This window comes from Humulus lupulus, chromosome X (assembly GCF_963169125.1).
Source record: "Humulus lupulus chromosome X, drHumLupu1.1, whole genome shotgun sequence".
NCBI lineage: Eukaryota > Viridiplantae > Streptophyta > Magnoliopsida > Rosales > Cannabaceae > Humulus > Humulus lupulus.
In genome coordinates this window covers 124,999,003-125,021,051 of record NC_084802.1, presented here as the reverse complement: position 1 = coordinate 125,021,051, position 22,049 = coordinate 124,999,003, and the positions used below count along the sequence as shown (strand labels likewise).

General features: G+C 36.0%; 1 protein-coding gene across 1 annotated transcript; it reads left to right on the top strand.

The window, feature by feature from the left end:
- Positions 1 to 922: 922 nt before the first annotated feature.
- Positions 923 to 2,045, top strand: LOC133804092 (uncharacterized). Its single transcript, XM_062242246.1, has one exon. It carries the CDS (start codon positions 1,250 to 1,252, stop codon positions 1,766 to 1,768), a length of 519 nt encoding a protein of 172 aa, XP_062098230.1. The 5' UTR covers positions 923 to 1,249; the 3' UTR covers positions 1,769 to 2,045.
- The last annotated feature ends 20,004 nt before the right edge of the window (positions 2,046 to 22,049 follow it).

Sequence of the window (22,049 nt, the reverse complement as noted above, 5' to 3'; positions counted from 1 at the left end):
TAAAGTTCCTCATAGAGTTTCTCTGAAATAGTCCAACCACGTTTCCATAGTATTGCGATGATTGATGCATTTTTGTCCGCGTAGGAATAATATTATAAACACCAACACTCAAGGGACGGCCATTTGTCAAAAGTGATCATTTATTCATTTATTAATTTTTCTAATAAAGAGGAAATGATAGAATAAGTGACGAGGAAAGTGTTTCATACTAGTGGATTTGAATGTTACCTCAATTCAAGTTACTCAACGAGTGTGATTCTACTCAACACACGGTCAAATTCTCAAATTAATATATGGGTCTTTTTGATGTGATCATTATAAGAAATAAGAAGATTATGCTATTTTCTTTTTGGTTCTAATTCTAAATATGGAACGAAATTTTAGCCATCAATTTCATCCTATGATCACACGTGGATACTTGTTTTGTCAAGACGGGCTCCACTAAGTGTTAATTATTATGGACCCTGGATCCCTGTCTGCCAATTTGCAAAACAGGTGCACTGAGTTAGGTAACTCTATCTTTTCACTAGAGCAAAATGATGACATTATTGAGTTTAATGTGTGTAATAAAGATGGTGAATGTTTTCTTTCATTCCCACAAGGACAGTTTTCAGATTGGAAATTGTATATATAGAAAATGGAAGCTTAGGTAAAGTTTTGGTTTGATATTTGAATTGGCACTAACAAACCCAAGAGATGACTGGGTAAATATGGTGAGTGGCAACAATATATATCATCTCATAATAAATTTATCAAGATTAGGAGCAGGAGTAAAGAAAGTCAAATCTTGAAAAACCCCTGAAAGTCAACATTATCAGCCTTTCAATTTTGGCCAACTTTATTAAATTAATTATTGTCTTTAATACCATTTACTATATATTGTACAACCTAGTCCAACACCCAGTCCATAATCTATTCGATCTTATCTCCGGTATTTTTCCAAACCGGTGTGCTTCGAAAAAGTCTGATAGCCACGTCCCTCTCGTTCATACTATCTACACGTACAAGTACAGCCAAATCAAAGGTGGCTTGCTTGAACGCACTCTTCTCTACAAAACCATCGCCTCCAACCAAAATCCCCCCAACTCCTCCTATTGTTGTATCACAAAATCCAATTAGATTTTTTCTTTATTCATTTCTACAAATACCCATTTCTAATTGGGATCGGATCTTCTATTTTTTTTTCACCACTATTCTTTCTCTAACTTCGTTCAGTACTTCGATCAAACATTTAGAAGGCAATCAAAACATGAAGACAAAAACAAATAACAGAAACAAATTCATAAGAATTATTACAACACCCTTTAGAGCTTTGGGCAAAGCAAGGGACTTATACGTACGGAGCATGAATTCAGCTGAGAAACTCAGCTACGCCAGCACCATGGGTGGCCCAGCAGGCCAATTCAACGCCCTGCCTAAGAGTTTCAGCGTCAGGTCGTCGAGGTCAAACGACACCAACGACGACGACTACGCGGAGCTCATTAGAGCAGCTTCCGCCAGGAGTTACGGCGGCAGAATTGACATGGATGCGATTCTACGACAACAGTTGAGAGAAGAGGCAGCGAAAACGAAACCTTCTACTGCACCAACGACGACGACGGGAGTTAGGGGTTTGCCCAAGTGTGGCAGCGTAGGAATGGGCAAAATCGACGAAGAAAAAGCTGTTGAGTTCGGGGAAGACGGAACTGGTGATAGTGACGCTAAGCCTGAATTGCTGTACCCGAGAAGCAGAAGCTACGCCGTCGCTAAAAGAGGTCTTGTGTACTGAATATTGATCCCTTGATTATTTCCTGAAATGAAATGGAATATTCAAAGCTTGCTTTAGTAATTTTTTTTATTTAATGAAAAAAATTGAAAGAAAAAAGTGCAAATCCTTTTTATTATATACATTTTTAAGATATATAAATATTTTGGGATGTCATTGCTTTTTAGTGAGCAAGACTACAAGTTATGATACTTTTCAATCCGTTTCTTGTGTCCTTAATTAGTTCTGTGATTGTGTTCTTTGAAAGTTTGTAAAAAGATTATCGTCCTATTTGATATTATTTTCTGTTTTTTGGTTTTTGATTTTAAAGTTGTGTAGTAAGGAGATAGAAAGTGATGTGAGAAAAAGTGAAGAGTGAAACTAATGAGAAAGAAGCTGATGTGAAAATAAATGATGTTTGATAATAATAATTAAAAAAATAATGTGAGAAAAAAAATAGATAGACCAAAAAAAAATTTGAGAACAATTGAAAATAACCTTTTGTTGTTGTCAAATTTTCTGTTTTTTATAACTTTGTTTTCAAAAATTATTTTTCGGAAAACAACGCCAAACACCTAACTTGGTTTCAAAAAACAATTTTTAGTTTTTAAAAACAAAAAACAGTTTTTTAGTTAAGGAGTCAAACACCCTCTATGTTTCATTGAGATAATAGTTTCATAATTTTATAACTTACTATTCAAAGCATATGTTTTCTGATATAGGACTGATGTTGAGATCACATCTTGAGGAAGCATACTAATTAATAAGAGAATTGTTAGTGCATAACATCACAAGTCGATGATATGCTGTTCTTCGTGAAATCTAATATCAGGTCTCGCATATTTGAATTTAATAAATATTATGAGATATCACTAACTAACCATAAGGTGCCACCCCAGGTGTCGTTGGACACCTTAAGGTGTCAAATAACAATATTCAATTAATAATAACTAATAAGGTCTAGAGACTTTATTATAAATTCATTATAAATTTTAAAAGATAGATGGGTAAACATTGTCAAAATAATTAGAATTTATACATTTTTGCATCATTACTAGTTTGGACTTTTGATTTTGATAAATTATTTTTTAGATCCTATATTTTGTAAAATTATTCAAATATACCCCTCAATTTAATTTTGATAAAGAAAAAAAATTGAATATAACAATATAGATATTAGGTAGATTGATTGTACTTTTATTCTGAATTGTTAGTTTTATGAATTATTTGCAATTTTAGTTCAATTTTTTTTACTAAAATAGAAATGAAGAGTTTATTTGAGCTATTTTACAAAATTCAAGGTCCAAAAAGTAATTTGTCAAAAGACAATGTCCAAATAAGTAATGAGACAAAACAAATAGTCTAAAAATGTACAAAAAAAAAAAATCAACAACTTGCTTCCTATTTTTCTAAGATTATTTTCTCATTCATGTCAAAATTTTAAATCAAAATAAAATTTAAATGAATATGAAAAATAATAATTGTAGCTATGTTTTCATTATATTTTTACTTAACGAAATTAAAAAAAAAAAAAAGAGTTAAACTTAGATGTTAAAACTATCATAGTTTGTTATTGTATATAGATTAAAATAAATTTTACTCAAAATTGTATTACTTATGATCAAAATCTATAGAAAAGATTTTATAATATAAAAAAATTGAAGTGTCAAAACTGAGAGATATTAGGGTCATTTTTGGAACGAGGTCATCTGTTTAAAATCTCTGTCTCATCTGTCTACCGTATAACAATATGATACATGTATGTTGCTTTATATTACCTGTACCACTAATATCCAACATCATAAGTAGGTAACATGTTATTATTATTGTAATTTAATATCCGGTCTTATTTATTTGAATTTAATAAGTATTATAGAGTATCGCTATATACTATCTTATATGGTATTGGACACTTTAAGGTGCCAAATAACAACATTCAATACCCTAAGACCTTGTTTGTTTAGAATGTTTTTTAACCAATATCTTTTACAGAGAAACAAACTCCGAACAAAAAAAATTACTTTACACTTGTCCTTTAACTTGTAATATTATGAGTTTGTTTGGATCTTGGATTCAGCAATGAAAAATTTTATTACTGAAAATAAAAAGGAAAAAATGGAAGAAATATTTTCTATAAATTTGGGAAGAGATATTTTAATATTTTCTTTTTTTTTTATGTATTTATAATTGTTATAAATTTTAAAAAATTATACTACATTTATGTTTTAATTTTTTAGAAAAAGAATTATTAAAATCCAAGACTCAAACAAAGCCTATAGTTGTTGGGAATATATTTATATGGAAGTTGTACGGTGCACCCCAAAAAATGGATGTGCTGTGCAACCCCCCCCCCCCCCCCCCGTGTTTCCAGTGTTTGGATGATTTTTGATGCAATTTTATTTATGATCACATATATTGTAATTATTTAGCAGCATCCTCCAAATTTTTCAAAAAATTATGAATAATTTACATTGCTGAAAATAATGTGCAAATGGTTTATTGCACGCGTGACTATTTTTTTTTTATGCACGTGAAAAGTAACTTGTTTAAACTCTGTTTTCGGTACTATAAATCATTCGAATTTATTTTTAAAAATTACAAAATACTCTAAATAATTATAATATACACAATCATAAAAAATTGCTCCAAAAATCATCTAGGTAACGAATACACGAACGGGATGTACGGTACACCTCAGAATGGAGAGTGCACCATATAATTTCCCTATATTTATATACGTTTTAAAAACCAACATTCATGACAAAAATAAAAGAAAAAGTGAAGAAAAAAAAATTAATATATTAAAATAATTTTGTAATCCATATAAATACATAAATATATTAATTTTTTTTTAACAAAAAAATCCTCTTTTACAGAAAAATAAAACTTAACAAAAAAGAATCATTAATATATAATAAATTACTAAAAAAATTGTCTAATATATATTTTTTATAAAATAAAAACTGCATTGAATTATCTTTTAACGTACTTTGTAAAAATGCTATCCATTTTTCTTTCAATGAAATTTGTTATCAATTACTATATCAAACGTTTTTTTTTCAACAACTTCTAAATGAATAGTGATGTAGTATTTTTTAAAGATTTTACCTTAAAAGAAAATTTAACTATAATTTTTAATTTATTTACTTCTTTCTCTTTCTATAATCTACATAATTTTTTTAATCTAATAAAGATAATAAAAAGTAAAGATTATAAACAATTCATGCGTAATTGATATTATATATTGAAAATGATTTAATATGTAGTTTATATACTTTTTTTTTCCAATAAAAATATGGACAATTCTTTAGTTCCTCACTTGGATTTGAAGGACTTAGTCCTTCATCTATTTTCAGCCATTGGATCCATGGTGGACGGTGGAATTGTGGTGTTTGGTTGAGGATGTGTTAAAATACACATATACCCCTTGATAACTCTTAGGAATTGACTACCATTTCCACTCTTAATTTTTTTCTGATTTTTTAATTGAAAACAAAGAAGAGTCGTACTTCCCCTCCGAATGTACCTCGGTCTATCTCTCCCTCCCCATTGCTTTTTTTAGTAGGAGTTTTGTGTTAAAATTGTTGAATAGTATGTAGATTGGCACGGTTAATTGATGGTGGAGGTTGAGTGAACTAATTTTCATTTTAAATGCCGTGGGTTTCGTTCATTCTTCTCCTCTGTTTTTTTCTTACATTATCCAGCAACGAAGCTACCTTGTTTTCCATCTGCAGGTATATTTGTCTTGCATTTGTTCTTCTTATTTTTGCCATTTTGTGCCCTAATTTTGTTTGTCTTCTCATATTTTAAATTTCTTCATATAGAAATTATGTTCTGCTAACTAAATTTGGTGGATGCAGATCATTTGTTGCTTGTCTTGTTTTGTTGATTTTAATTCATTCTCTTGTTCCTTCTCACTCCCGTCAAGCAACACACCCACTCAGAGATATTTGATCGTCCCAATGGGTGGTCCGTGACAGAGGCACTCTTCCCTACTTCCACTCGTTCTTCTAAAGTCGTGGAGAGGTAATATCTCTCTATATTTCCTCTTTTTTTATGGATTCAGTTAGAGCACCAAATGTTTGATGCAATGCCTATTTGCCTATTTTTAGATTTTATTTTGTCTGTGTAAATGAAGAATGAATTGAATCTCTATGTCGTAATTTTGAGACTTATACATGCATTTTGGCTGGAGTGATGTTTTAAGCCATATATTTTCCATTGACTTTGTTTTTTTTTTTTTTAAGAAAAAGGTGTTCTACATTTGAAATTAATGATTATTTATGTATGGTCATGAATAGTTTTCTTAATTAAATGTGGTTTGAGTTAATGATAGCATTTATTAACAATTGTCTTGTACAAGACCCGTTTGATGAAAGTCATTGTGATATTTTTTGGTTTCATTTAAGTTATTTTGTTAGAAAGTTAAGTGCAAATTGTACAGTGTTGTTGTTTAATTTGTAAGAATCATTTTATTTGCTGGTGATATGGTAATTTTATGATTCATATCTATTTATACAAGTGACGTGAATTTATGTTGTAGTGTTTGAGTTGGAGAAAAGAGTTGTTCTATTACTATTATGTTGTTATCTCTCTCGTTGTTTTTTTTTTTTTGGCAAAAATCTTCATTTTGTAATTACTAGTTTAGATATTTGCATGAATCTTGACTTTGTATAGTTATGAAACTTGTGATGCTTGGAATTTACTCGGGCAATTTTTTTTCTTGAAATGTAGAAATTAGCGAAATTTGCACTGGGCATTGCTGTAGTTTATGAAATTTTGTAAGTTGTGAAGTTTAAGATGCATTTTTCGAGTTCGATAAGGCTAAGATATTGGGAACTAGTTTATGTGATTATTATTAAGCAATCGATATAGCTTTAAAGATAGGAAATTATAATAATTTATTTATATATAACTGTGAATTGTTGATTAAACTATCTTAGAGTTTTGTATCATTTGATTTGTTGTGCAATGCAGATTAGGTTGGTTGCTATTGCTTGAGGGAAACAGTATGTTGACATAGACATAGAATTATCGAAATGATTAGCTTAGCCAATGCATTAGTAAGTCCTTTTAGGAGAACTTTGTATGTTAGTATTAACTACAACATGACTGTCGTGTGTGACTATCTATGTATATATATATATATATAGAGAGAGAGAGATCTAGAAAATAATAAGTTGGTTACGATTCATCGTTCTTACTTGTGGGATTACATGGAATGAAGCATTGGTATAGTTGAATGACTGTATTTTTCCATATTAATCTGTTACTTTTATATTCAACATTGTTATCTAGCGAAGTGCACTGGTTACTTGGACACTAGTCATTGTTACATGAGAGGGACTGTGTTTGTCTGTAAGAATCTGTTACTTTTACATTGAATATTTTCACATATCCAAGTACATTGGTTACTTGTATATTAGTAACTATTACCTGAGATGGAAATTAAATATTTGATTGTCATAGTTGTTATATTTTTCAATGTTTGAAAGATATATACACAAGTTAATGATAATCAATTGCAGTACTTGAGTTTGAATTAATTTCCACTGTAGATCATTGGTACTTTGTCTATTTATTTTTTCCCCATTAATTGAAAAGAATTCTCTTGCCATATATCATTGTGTTCTCTTTTATTATTTTAGTGGCAGGTGAACATTTTCTTGTAAAGTGGATTTGAAAATGGCTGAACATGATAAATTAGACTATAGATGCTCTCCTCATAGGATCTTCGCCCTTATTTCCCATATAAATGGGGGTCAAAAAGAGGTGCTCAAAGAATTGGGATTCGAGGCACTATTGAGGATGAAAGAATGTAACTTGAGACGGAATCTTCTATTTTGGTTGTTGAGTAGGTTCACCGTTGATGATCGATCTTTGGACGTTCATGGGAAGCACTTCAATCTGGACCGTAAAGTTTTTAGAGCTACCATGGGTGTTAATGATGGTGTTGAAGATTTACATAGACAGGTGAGAAGAATACTGTGAGTCTGTTAGAGGAAAAATTGAGGCTTCGTGAATTGGCTGACATGTCCTTTGTTCGACAATTTTTGTTGTTTTTAGTTAGTGCTTTTTTACTGCCTAATATTTCTTTACATGTTGCTCGAGAGGTCAAGGGTCCTATAATTTCCTTAACTGAAATTGCCGCTGTTTGTCATGTTAATTGGGTTTCGATGGCATATATGCATCTATGGAAAAGCATCAGATGGTATCATGGAAAACCATCGAAGTTCGTTGGAGGATGCGTCTAATTTTTACAGGTAATTTTTTTTTTTAGTTTCTAGCAATAATCTTTGCATTGGTGAATGGTACATAATAATTTTGTATGTTTGCGCATTTTATAGGTATTTTACTATCACCATATTGTTTGGAAGGAAGGGTATGTAGATAGGTCCCTATGCCCTACAGGTGTTTGGTCTAACGATGATACCAAGGCTTTGCTTGACTGGGTAGAAGACGAAGGGGGGTTTGAGTCGAATACAGTAAATGATGGCAAAGTCTATAATATGTCGGAGTTAATAATATTATGTAATTTTTGTGCAAATCCCCATGTTAGAATTGTAAGAAGGGGTCGATCAATTGAAGTTACCCGCCATGATATCGTCTTTGTGTGTAATGGTTGAATCCTTGGAGAAGAAATTGGTTGCTAAGGAGAATGAAATCGATAAATTTAAAGAGGACATGAAGATTGAACTGGACATGGGATTTCAACGCTTACAACAAATTTTGAGTACTCCAAATCATCACATCATTCAAATTGGCAAATTTAAAGAGGAGATGAAATTGTAATTCGACAAGGGATTTGAACGATTACATCAAAGTTTCAATACTGCCATAAGTTCAATGGTTCCCGGGCATGCTTCCCCCCATATTAGCAAGGAAGAGGCCGCTAAGTGTGTGTAGTTTGGGAAGTTGACTAAAGACCCAACCGAGCCAAGCATTTACTTACAATGATATCCAAAAACCTTGCTGGTGTACTATCATGTTCAGGGAATCAGAAGATAGATGTTGAGAATGAGATTGGTTTGGAAGATGATGCTTCAAAAATTGGAATGAAAGTGAAGGAGAAGGAGGACTTGGGTATTCTGAATTGTGAACCTGTACTAGAAGATGTCATTCCATACGAAGCCAGTGTGTATGGTACCACAGACACTCCTGTTATTCACAAAATAGAGGACGATAACAACGTGAAGATCGATCCTACTATTCTAAGGAGAGACAAAGAGCTTTGAAAAATGAACAAATCATTTCAGGATATGATTCCTAAGTATAACAAAAGCAAAAGGCAGGCAGATTGGTGCATTCAATTTGAAAGCAGCCCTACCACAGTCCAAGTTCGAACTTGGACTTTTCTTGTTTGACTTTAGTTTGTCCTTGTGGTAGGTGATAAATTATTATTTGAATAATTTTTTTCGCTATTGACATCATTATTTTTCCTTTGTTTCAATGATGTTAGGACACTTTGGTTCATTAATGAAGTCAATCATTTTTAGAGATGTGTTGGTCGATAATGTAATGGGACAGTTGGAGTGGTGGTACTTTAGAAGCCTTAGACCTAAAGTTGAGGTGGACATGGAGGTAAATACTAATCTATTTAAAGTTCACCTTTGTTGAAGTAACAAAATTATGATCATGTAGCACATTGCCCAAGTCTTTTGTTCTTCAATATGAAGAAGTTGAGAAAAATATATGACACTTCATACTGCTTTGCAGATTATTGAAGATTTTAGGTGTGTATTAAGATATAGAGACACACCTGATGGTGTAATAGATGACGATGCTCAAACTTTGATTTTCTCAACCTATTGCGCCGGCCTGGTATGTTGTAATACAAATTTTAATTTCCTGGGTTCAATATTCCATTTTTTGTTTTGAATTTGAAATGTTATTTCAATAAAATAACTTGAAATAGCGATGTCATAATGGTGGATATTTTTGGGACACCGACAACACTGGGTTTCTTGGTAGCCATGTAAATTTGGACATGTTGCTAAAGAAATTGTAGAAGGTAGTAATATTAGATTTATTTTGCCACTCATTGCCTTCTCAAAGTGAGTTAGCTAATTAAGTGTTATTGTCTTCTTGTCAGATCTTAGTGCCAACGAAGGATGTCGAAAACAATCATTGGATACTAGCCGTTGTAGACTACCAGAAAGGTTGTGCAAGCGTGCGAGACTCAGTGTCTGGTCGATATAGGACACGGGTCAGGACACATATACTAAGAGAACTGGTATGGGTGTCTCCTGAGTATACTAATACTCTTGTCACATGTTGTTTTTCATTATTTAATATATATATATATACTTCTTCGATATAGTTAAAGAGGCTTGACGTGTTGCTTCATATGACCATGGATAGTGCTTGTGTTGGTCGTCTCGTTTTTTCTGTTTTTAGTGTAGTGCCCTCTGGTCAAGTACCTTAGCAAGATAATGGTCATGACTGTGGTGTTTTTGTCATGAGGTTTATGGAGTGGATTGTGGATGGGGAATCACCCCTGAAGTCCTATGTAAGTTTTTACCACTTAATTAATATATTATAAACACGTTATTAATTAAGTCCTAAAAGAGCGATTTCATATTTTAGTTTTTCAGTGCCTTGTTTTGATTTTGCAGAAAGTTGAGGATGCTGATAGAGTCAACATTGCAATCGATATCTTGACCTATGAGTCCAATAGGCTTCGAATGGGAGTGAAAGATAACATAGCCACTTATTATAAAGCTTGTTTAAGTAGCGTTGAAAAATCCCCTGACTTAAAAGAACCGTCTTGTTATCCTCCAAAACCTTCGCTTGTACCTCCCATGCTATCAACCAAAAAGGCTTGAGACAAACACTTGTCCAAGCTGGGTAAGAGAAAGAGGAAGAACTGATTGAACTTAACCACCATCCGCCTGCCTTATTCAATTTTGGTACTACTTTCATTTACCATTTGTCGAGGACATCAGTCTGTTACTTCAAACTGACAATTTTACCAACACATCTGTAACGCCCTGGTTACTCCAAGACCGTTACTGTGAGCTTTGAACCGTGCTTAACTCGCTAATCAAGTCATTTGGTTATAAATGTGCATCTAGGTGTTATTAATAGGCTAAGGTGAAAAACTCGATCAAAAGGAAAGGATATACTTTATTTAAAACATAAAACTGTACATGGGCCCATAAAAGCGTTTACAAGTTGTTTACAATACAAAATGGTCATTACAGTGTAAAAATTACAACCCGTCGACCTAAGCGGCAAAAATAGGGTTAACCCCTAGTTCCTCTGAGAAACACCTTGGCTGTGGTGGTCAAGCGGCTGCATATGTACACATTGTCACCTAAACTCTCCACTCAAGGCTGAGTGAGCTTTTCTTTCCCTTTACCTGCACCACATAGCACCCGTGAGCCAAGGCAAGCAAGAAAACTCATTATGCATGTATATAATATCAAATGATGATCATGATAATCATACAGAGCTTATAGCCCTATCAGATGAATGAATATCACTTCAAGGTTCTGGTAACCATGTTGGGGCTTGTAGCCCTAATCAGATAATATCGAGATTTTGATAATCATGCTGGGGTGTGCAACCCTAATCAGATGAGTGACTGATGAGTAAGTCACTAGTTTGGGCTCGCACCCTTAGCCATGTGACGATGCAGTCACCTGGGCCTTCTGGCCCTGACTCTAAGTAACTAGCCATTAGGCTAGATAAGCGCTTTTAGTTTTCATCGAACTTGAGGTCGGTTAGGCATTAATGTTCATGATGAGTCATTCAATGCTTATGTTGATTAGATCTAATCATTTCAGCTTGTGTTGAACACATCAATGCCGTTCTTGACTCTTAAGCCAATACCATACGACTCGTGCTAATTTCTAACTCACAGGTCAGTGCCATACACATGTAAGCAAGATTTTCTAAGTATTTTATATGAAATCAATGTCCACATATACATCACTCAACATGCCTCATGAATAACCATGCATGTCACATATGGGGTGCAGTTTTCTTACCTCTGGTTCGAGCGAGAAATAATAAAAGAACGACCCTTGAGAGCGATTGATCCTTTGATTCCTTAGCTGTAACGACCCCAAAATTTGCTAATAAGGCTTAAGGGCCTTGAGTAGTGCGCCGGGAGGGCATAATTGACTTATATGTGATTTGAATGAATTTATTGATTTAAATGCATAACTATATGATAGAAATGCTCATATGATTATATGAATGTAAATGCGATATATATAGTATTTGTGAGAACCACATTATTATGTGGGCAGGTTAGCAGAGAACGACTTGAGGCGATCCTAGGGAGCTAGATAGCGGGAAATGGTCACAACGAGGCTTAATATTTGACTTTGGATATGTCAGGGGTATTTTAGGTATCAGGTAGTTATTTAGACTATCAGGTTATGGAAATAAATATATGGAGATATATTTGAGGTTAGGAAGTCTAGGTGGGAATATTGGGGAATTTTTACCGTTTTGCCCTCGGGGACGTTTCCGGCACCCCGAGCCTCGGGATTGACCTAAGTAACCAAGGTTAGACTTAGATGCTCGCAAGGTGCGGTTTGAAAGTTTGGCCCCAGGAGCTTCGGCCGGCTGGGATTGTTCTTTAGCGGCTGCAGGTGGAGGATTCGTCGTAGCAGACGGGGTTTCCTTCTCAACAGGAACCGAAGGCTGGACAGAAGCTTGCTCAGTTGGCACGTCCTTGGAAGGATCTTTTGTTCGACCCTTCTTGGCAGGAGGTCCTTGGCTCGATTCGCCATTGTGCCTCCTGGACGTCTTTCGCCGAACTAGAGGGACTTCTACCTCCTCCTCAGTCTAATACAAATCGAAGACGTTGGGAGCGGCCATATCTGCGTACAAATAAACATATGCAAATGATAAGATAAAGGCGGATAAAAACTCTTGATAAAACAAAAAATAGGTCACAAAGTTTAATACCCGAGCTACAACTACTGGTCGCTATACTATTGACTCTATTAGTCACACACTCACTATCTGGCACGAAGACGTCTGGCCCTAGATTTGGAGTATACGTAAAGTTTCCCTCCCGTCAAACAAGTGACAGGGAATTGGCAAACTATTTAAAAGCAAAATAACAATTCCGTTTTCATCGGAGGATTCACCCAAGTCCACAACAGACTCTGTTGCCTTTTGTTTCCCCTTGCCTTGGGGTGCAGAAGGCCTTTCTGCAGAAGGATTGCCCGTGGGTTCCCTGATTGTAACCCCCGTCGGCCTCCTTCGAGGATGGGACGCTGGGGGTTGCTGCTCGGGATCCCCCTCGGCCGTGGAATCTGCTACCACAGGTCCTCTTGTTTCATGGCGAGGAGCCAGGAGGCCGGATAGCCTCAGATTTTCATCAGTGACCAGGGACTTGACGGTTTTTTCTGCGTCTGTCATCCTGGCCAATGCGGTGGACCTCAACACCATGTCTGGTGTTGGGGTCGGATGTAGCCATGGTCCTGAAAGACAAAGTGTACTTTAAGAAAATTGAAGGAAAATTCGCTGATGAAAAGTATCGACTAGTAAAAACAGCACTTACCTCCTCGAGCGAAGGCCAGATTGTTGGTGGTCATGTCCGGCGTGAGGAAGTACTCCTTACTGTACTGCCCCACGTTGGATATGTGCATGGTGTCACTCAGGAACGTTCGGCTCGTCTCCTGGTGACAAAGATGGAAGAAGCCCGTCCCATACTGTTGAGGGTTGGACTTGAGGTTGAAAAGGAAATTGACCTCATGGGGGGTGGGTTCTGGCCATTTTTTAAGTTTGTACAGGATATAGAGTGCGGCCAGCATTCTATATCCGTTTGGAATAATTTGAAAGGGAGCGACACCAAAATAGTTGGCCACCCCCTGAAAAAAAGGATGTAGAGGGAGGATAGCCCCCGCCTCTATATGATATCTAGACCAAGCACTGTATACACCTCCGGGAAGGTTAGCCCTTTGGTCTGCAGCTGGAATTTTGAGATTAACCCCTGTAAGAGGATACTTCTTACGGTAGTTGGCAAGCATCCGAGGAGTCACTTGGTTGGTTGGAGAGAGACACCACTCGACATCAGGAAGGTTTTGATGACGAGGGCAGGCCCTGACTTGGATACTAGGGTCTGGGGCGGCATTTTCTCGACCACTGGTCAAGGGAACCCTAGCCTGAGAATCAGGCTGGGCAGGAGAGTTTGGGATATCTTCGGAGTCAGGTCTTTTCTTGCCTAAAGACTTAGAATGAGCCATTTGAGGAGGTGATGGACGAGGTCTAGAAGAAGATCGTGAAAATGGGATTTCATGAACTCGGTCGGTCGGTTGTTCTTCGCCTTCGAGCAGCTGGGCAAGAAGATCATTGTCGATGGGCGTTCACCTCCCCACAAATCTGGCATTAAAGTCTGCAAACAGAAGAATGGGGAGGTGAGGATAGAGAATTTTTAAGAATTTTTAGAATGGCGCTGGTCGAGTATAAAAGTTAAGCTTTTATACAACAACATTCTAACAAAAGGCTAAAATTTTTCACGTGAACAGTTTGAGAAACAGATCAAAAGGTGAAAGCAAAAAGTTTTTTGTAAAAGCTTTTTCAACTCCTCTTAGGGCCGGAAAAAACCTATTTTTTCGGCTGGCATAAAAATCAAACTTTTACTTCGGTTTTACGTCCTAAAAAGTATGATCTCGACTATCAAACTAACTCGTAACTTTTTTCACCCACAAGACATTCTACTGACAAGCATCTCAACCCAGAAATAGATGAACTCAACAGTCAACATACAGAAACATGCACTACAAAAATATGAAACATAAAGGTTCCAAGACTTACCAGGAAGAAGATCGTGGAGGTTGGTAAGAGTTTTCGAAGATCAGGGAACTCTCGGGCTGAGTCTTGAAAATGCAGAAGGATGGTCTCCAGAAGAAAATGGAAGGTCTGGTTTTAGGGTTTCTTGAAAGAGTAATGGCATGCGTAAAAAGAAAAGGAAAACTTCAGAGATGCTATATATATATTTTTGTCTGTGGCATTAAAAGGGAGTAATCATCAGCTTCCCCTTTTTCGAAGTATAGGGAAACAAGATAGCCGTCGAAATATTACTGGGGAAGCGAAAAGCCGTGATTAGACAAGAGTAGGTTGTTACTTCCAAGAACACACGAAGGGTTCTGACAAGTATGGCAGGGTCACCGAAGGTCGCTTCCTCAAAAGTTTATTTATTGCTCGTAATAAATAAACTTGGGGGGCAAATGTTATCCAAAAAACTGGCATGGATGACGTGCCAAGTGATTCCCGGACACGTGGCTGACACTTGGAGGAACTCTACTAGGATATCGACCAGAAGACAAATTATAAGCAGTAGGTAGCCGAAACTTACCTGCGACCAGTATGGTCGCAGGTTCCGCATGCTTCATGATGTTCTATAAAGATCTTTGTAAATCCCGAAATTGACTCCCACAATCTCCTGAGTATCCGATTATTTTGGAAAGAATATCTGTAACAAATTCATGTAATCCCCCTTGAGCCTATAAATAGAGAAAGATAGCTCAAGGAAGGGACTTTTGGCTTTCGAATGATTTGAGACTAGAGGGATTCTATTTGAGATATTATCTTGTTCTTCAGAGGTTGGTGAAACTCATTGAACCCTAGTTCTTTGATCACTCCTTTGATCTTATATCAATAACAATCTAAGTGGACGTAGGTTATTACCAGATCCTGGGGCTGAACCACTCTAAAATCTTGTGTTCTTATTATTTTCGTCATTACATTTATTTCAACGTATCCTTCCACGTCAAGCGTATTTTGACTCCATGTCAGTTGGCCAAAATCTGGGTCAACAATGAACAATAATCAAATTTATTCAAAAATAGTTATTATTGGTACCATCCGAAACACAAGAGTTTGTACCGGGTTGGATTTTTGTACCAGATAATGTAACAAAATTCAGGGTTCAATCTTTGACTCAAAATTGATATCTTCAGATTTTTTTTATTTTTATTTTTTGGACATGATAAACGTGTATTAAGAAGGATTTCTCCTTCAATTTTTCTTCACTTTGTTGGCCCCCATAGAAGAAGGTACAAATGTAAGATTTGCACTAAAACCCGTTGATTTGGTAGTGTATCCCACAAAATTAAGTACACCATGAAGAGTAAATATATTCCTGACATTGAGTAAAAGCCCTTCTTATTTTGTGTTAGGTTCACCCACTACTACAATAGCTTCCTAATCTATTCATATGTGGTACGAATTGGAACAGTACAAGGTAAGGTTGCAATTCAACTACTCCAAATATTTTTAAAAAAAATTCTTAAAAAAAAATCTCATCTTCAATAACTTATGACCTAGCAAAAATCTAATTTTTGTCTTTCTAATTAAAAATATAGGTCATTTTTTGACTCCGACCACTTAAAGACCGCCCTATGGTAGTCCTAAAACTCCATGTTGTAGACTAATTTATAATTTACAATAACTTAGTTACAACATCTAACTTAAAGCAAGGACTTAAGAAACAACAATAAGATTACCAAGTATATCTAATTAACTCAATATTAAAAAAATAATTGTACCAAGATAGATAATATTTGTGGTTATCCCCTTCCATTATCTATGGAAACCTCATGGCCGACAATGTTATTTACTCTTTGCTCTAGGTATTCTTGGTATCGATTAATGGCCTCCTCCTTCAGGTGGTCGATCACTTGCGAAAGTCGTTCATAATCTGTCTTCCACTCCTCATACGAGTACACTGCATCATGGATCAATTCTTGTAGCTTGTTCGTCTTCTCACCAAGCTCTAACTCCAACTGCAATATCTTCTCTTTCATTGACTTGTTGTGTTCCTCCAATAGGTGCTTGTGCTAATTGATTGAGAAAATCTCGTGTTCCTTCTCGTGTAATGTCGTCTTTAGATTATTAATGTATTTGATTGGGTAAGGTGGGAGGGTTATGAGTCTGTACTGGCTGCAATGTTCCAAATCCGAGGGATATGCTTCTCCGCATCGTAAGTTGGCTACCACCTTCACATTGTACGAATTGGCAGCAGAGTAAGAATCCATTACCAATTCCTGCAACCAAAACAAAAAATATATATAAAAATATCAATACATTGATATTTGGTTCCGAAATTAAATTCTTTTTATCAAGTGAGAAGGGTTTAATATAGGGTCTATTCCAACTACCTACTCTATAACTTTTAATGATGAATCTGATGACACATCTCAATTATATCCATTACGTGGGCCCATGTGTAGTACCACACTTCTTCTTATAGCACACGTAACTTGTAAAGGGGGAGAAAGATACAACACATAGAACCTTATTAGTACATTGCCTGGGTGGACCCAACTATGTTTGCCTCCATGTGGTCTTATTGAGAATTTAGTTTAATGATGGAAGAGAAGAGATTTAACGACCAATTTTATATATGTGGGGTCCATAAGGCCAGTCTTTTTTTTAAAAAAAAAAGTTAACGATGTGCTAATTACTTTAATTCTACATATTAAAAGTTAAATGCCAATCAACATTTGACTCACTCCCATAACGGGTTATGTGTTTCAGAACTTATTTGTCAAGTAATGTCATACCTTATGGAAGTAAGTAAGACGTACGAACAAGTAAACATGTGATTTATTCAAGTAATTGACTTATTACCTATGTGTTATCACCTAATTCGGATCATATGTAGTATATGGTGTCTCGTTTATTGATAAATCAAATATCATTACCAAGTATAACTTGTACACAATCATATACTAGCATGCACTACATGAACTCCGTAGGCCACAAGTTATATATAAATATATGTGTAGCCCTTGTGTTATGTTCACCTTTTGTCTGAATCATATTCGTCTCTCCACTTTTCAGTTTTAGTTTTCTATCTACTATGGATCATACACCTCCTGGAGATGGTAATGTATTTGGCTGCCCATACTTTGATGAATTACGACTTAAGAAAATGGAACACATCAACTACATATTGCTGGAGAATGTGAGGTTGGAAACCGAGCGGAGTGAGTTCGAGAATATGTACAATGCCACAAACATGCAGTACTCTACTCTAAATTCAGAGATACATGTGATAGAAATGGTTTTAGGGGTGATGCAGAAGAAGTCCATGGAAATGGAAAGTGAATGGAGAAAAGACCTCCATGCCATGGTTGCCATAATCGAGGAGCTCCGAATTGGGTACATGGAAAAGAATACAACTAACGTCCCAAGTCAGAAGCCACCCACGCAGTAGTTACATATTTATAATTTTATATTATGTGCGTTGTAGTAGTGTGTATGTGTTATATTTGATTTCGGGTCCATGGCTTGAACACCCACACTGGTAGGATGTTCTTTTTGGCTTTGCAACTCCTTTTGTTACTGGTCTGTTTTAATGAGTTCACAAAACTCTTTTCCTTGATGTGTAAGACCATTGCAACCCTTGTCCATGGTCAATGTTTACTTCTTCCTAATATATGATGTCATGTGACTACTATAAGTATTTAATGTGATTGTTTGTTATGAAGAATCAAGTTTTTTGTTATTTTATGTTTACTTACTCAAAATAGCATCTAACCATTGAATGAAACGTTAGGTCAAACTTTTAAAAACTCACTTATTACTTATTACCAACATAATTTATATAAATTACTACCAATACATTTTTCAACTTATTTACTTAAATAAATGCACCCAATACATCAGCCGGTCCAATTCAAAGAATTATTAATACCAGATAACGGGTCACAACAAACAACAACCATCTCATTAAATGGCAAAGAAAAATTGTATATATAGGTGTCACATGCATGAACTCAATCTCAAAAAACACTAGCTTAACCCAGTGCTTTGATTTTTTTCATGCAGTGTGATAGGAAGCCCCATTATTTTTTATGCTTTAGTTGTACTCGTAAGTTGTTCAAGATAAATTAAGAGGTAAATGTCACCAACTTTCATAAAAAACCATTGCTGCATAAAACACTTACTCATGTTGGTTTTGCTTTTTTTTTTTTTCCAACCTTACACTTTCATCACTCTTATACTTTTCCACTTTTTGGTTATCATATTTTTAATTTTTGATAACTAAATCTATGATGAAAATGCCATTTTCATTACAGTTTTTCTAACTAAACCTATGGTTTGTTCATGAGCAGATGCAAAAATGTTAAGCTACGAATAAGATGTATTCATGACACACGTGCATTGAACTACTCTCTTAGTTTCTTATACATAAAATCACCACCTCTCTTGTTGTAGAATGCTCTCAAACCCTATTTCCAGGATTTACTGTACACCCTCCACTAAGTTTTAAGGCGCCAGATTACAGCCTGAGTCTGGAATAGTGTCCCCGATATCCACATTGAAGATTGCATGGGGCCACATTGAGATACAGGTCAGAGTTTCTCTTACTGTTCCCATACTTTTGTTCAATCATGACCTATGCGACAAGTGAGGTGTCCACTTGATAATGTGCCAAACCAATACAACTTTTCCTCTGTTTTGCATATAATATCTTTAAAAACAATACATTTGTAGCATAAATTGAAAAATCGCCAATTATTAAGGATTAATCAATTTATTCTCATTCACTATTTCCTAGATCCATAGGTAGTGTTTTGGTGGGAATGTAGTGAACACAATGGATCTTTCACATTGCTCACTATATATGTGTATATATATATCTATGTTCTTTAAGTGAATCAGTCTAAGAGAAAATATACCCCCACGTACTACTATCTTCATTCCTACCATTACCAAACCATGTCACCCTCTAAGTTATGCGTGAATCTATTCCTCGATGATGTTAAAGTGAAAACAGAGATTGAATCGCCAACCAAACAATTTTCAATTCCCTTCCTTGTTCAGTCCATACCCACTCCACTTCCATCCACCAAAACTAGTGAAATCACACCCCAGCAAAATCAGTCCACAGTAAGTCCGGGGGACACAATCTCACCAACTCAGGGAGGGAAGAAAACACCAAGGGCCGGGTTTAGAGGGAAGTGTAAAAACTGATTGAAAAAGGACTTGAAGATTGAGAAGCTCACGACTTTAAAAAACGGAGTTACTAAGAAAGGCAACACTTTAAGGATGAATTCAATGGACATTAGTTCTTTCCTTTTTCAGCAACGCCAAATCATAGACCATGTTGGTTCCATGGTGAAATGCCAAGAGGCACTAAGTAGTGAGTTATGTGTTGAAGCTAATCAATCACCAAACAACATAGACATCATCTTGCTGGACTGATCTTTTCTAAGTGTAGTGCATTTTGTTATGTGTTAGTACCTGAGTACATTGGACTACTATGACTCCCATCTTCATTTTGTAGTATGTTTAAGTCCATGTCCCCTTTCTTATTAATGCTTGTAAGCATTTTCACTTAAGCTTAAGTATCTATCACCTCCAGGTATTGAGATTACCATAATCAATGGTTTTCAGTAATGGAAGTGTAACGCCCTGGATAGCCAAGACCACTACATTGTGTACTTATTAAAGTGCAGGACTCGCTAATAAAGTCCTTTAATTAAAAACGTGTCACTAACCATGAATGTGCTAGGGTTAAAAAGGGTTTTGGTCTCAAAAGATACAATTTATATAATTAAACAGTTTTACACATGGGATCCCAAAAAGAAACAATGTTTAAAAGTTGGTTTACAGAATCTCCAAAATACAGACAACCATTAGCCATTCTAAGGCAAAACAGACATTTCTGTTTCCCCTGTTCTTGCTTTCCCCTCAACCGTGGCGATTGAGCAGCTGGTCATGTACATTCAGCTCGTAGAGCTCTCCTAGTCAGGGCTGATCGAGTTTGCCCTTGCCTTTACCTACACCACGTAGCACTTGTGAGCCAAGGCCCAGCAAGAAAACATAATATGCATCACAAACAACAATAACAGATGAGTAATCCTTTAAACATGATCAAACACTCAATACTCTTATTAACAACATAGCATGTATTCAGAATCAAAGATGTAACCAAGAATTAATAACAATCAAGTTACATAATAATCAGGACCGACAACTTAGGCCGCACCTTCTGTTTACCCCACTGACTCTAGCCCGCTTAAACCGAGCTCAGTGCATAATAAGCTGTCCTCGGCTACCAATGGCCAAGCTGCGCCTTGTGAACTAGTGTAACCCTTGGCACTCTTAGGTCGTTAGTTTACTATTTACATGGCATAATACCATCCTTTCAAGCATACATATTAGGGAGCCCTTAGTCCCATTACAAATACACAACCGGGTGCAGTTTTCTTACCTTTAATTTCTACGTTCACTGATTATGAGCAACGTCCCTCGAGCACGATCTGTTTCCCGGGCCCTAGCTTTAACACCTAGTCACAACCAAGGTAATGGATTCCATTAATATTCAAATAAAGGTTTCCGGGTACAATACTAGCTTCCGGGACATCAAATTCCACCAAGCACGGTGGTGAAATCTTTCCCGAGCACTCTAGGTTAAGTTCCCGTGCTTAAAATCCCCAAAAGATCAGAAATGCACCTAAGGGCTGCGGCCCTTGAAACCTAGTCGTGGCCCACCCCTAAAATAGAGCCCAAGCCCCCCCTGTAAGCATACACATGCCGTGGCCCTGCCCTATGGCGCCGCAGCGCTCTCCTTTGGCCGAGCCTCCCTGGCTCTCTTACTTCGTAGGGCCTAAGCGCTCTAGAGCAGAGCCGCGACCCTACCCTTCGTGCCCAGAAAATCCACCATTTCTAGCATCCTAATCTCATTTAAAACCATCCCAAAGTACCCTAATTCAAAACCCATTAATCACAAAACTTTTAACATGATTCTAACAGCATAATCCAACAGAAATCCACCTTAAAAACCTACTAAAATTCCATTTTGATTTCTGAAACCCAGCAACTCAAAACACCAAAACCAATCGTGCAAAACTCAAATTTTAACCTCTAAATTATGAATTGAAGCTTACCTCCTTTGCTGAACCACTTCCTTGACAACCTCTGAGCTAAAACCCAAGCACTCAGCTTCAATTCAGCCCTTAAACATCAAAATCATAAACACCTTAATATTCAGCCAAAAACTCAGAGTTCTAACACCCAAAAACACAACTCAACTCTTACCTTAATCTTGGTTGAGTGACCCTTAGTCTCAACTAAGCTAAACCTTCATGAATTCAGCTCAAATACAGAATTTTCCAGCTGATTTCCCTTGAATTCCAGTGGTTTCTTGAAAGAGAAAAGAGAAGGAAGATAAGAGTTGAGAAGGTAGGTTTGTGTTTTATTCTTCTGCTTTCCTTTAACTTAGTCTAATCTTAGCCAGTTAAGTCAATCCCGAGGCTCGGGGTATCGGAAACGTCCCCGAGGGCAAAATGGTAAATTTCCCCAATATTCGCGCCTAAGCTTCCTA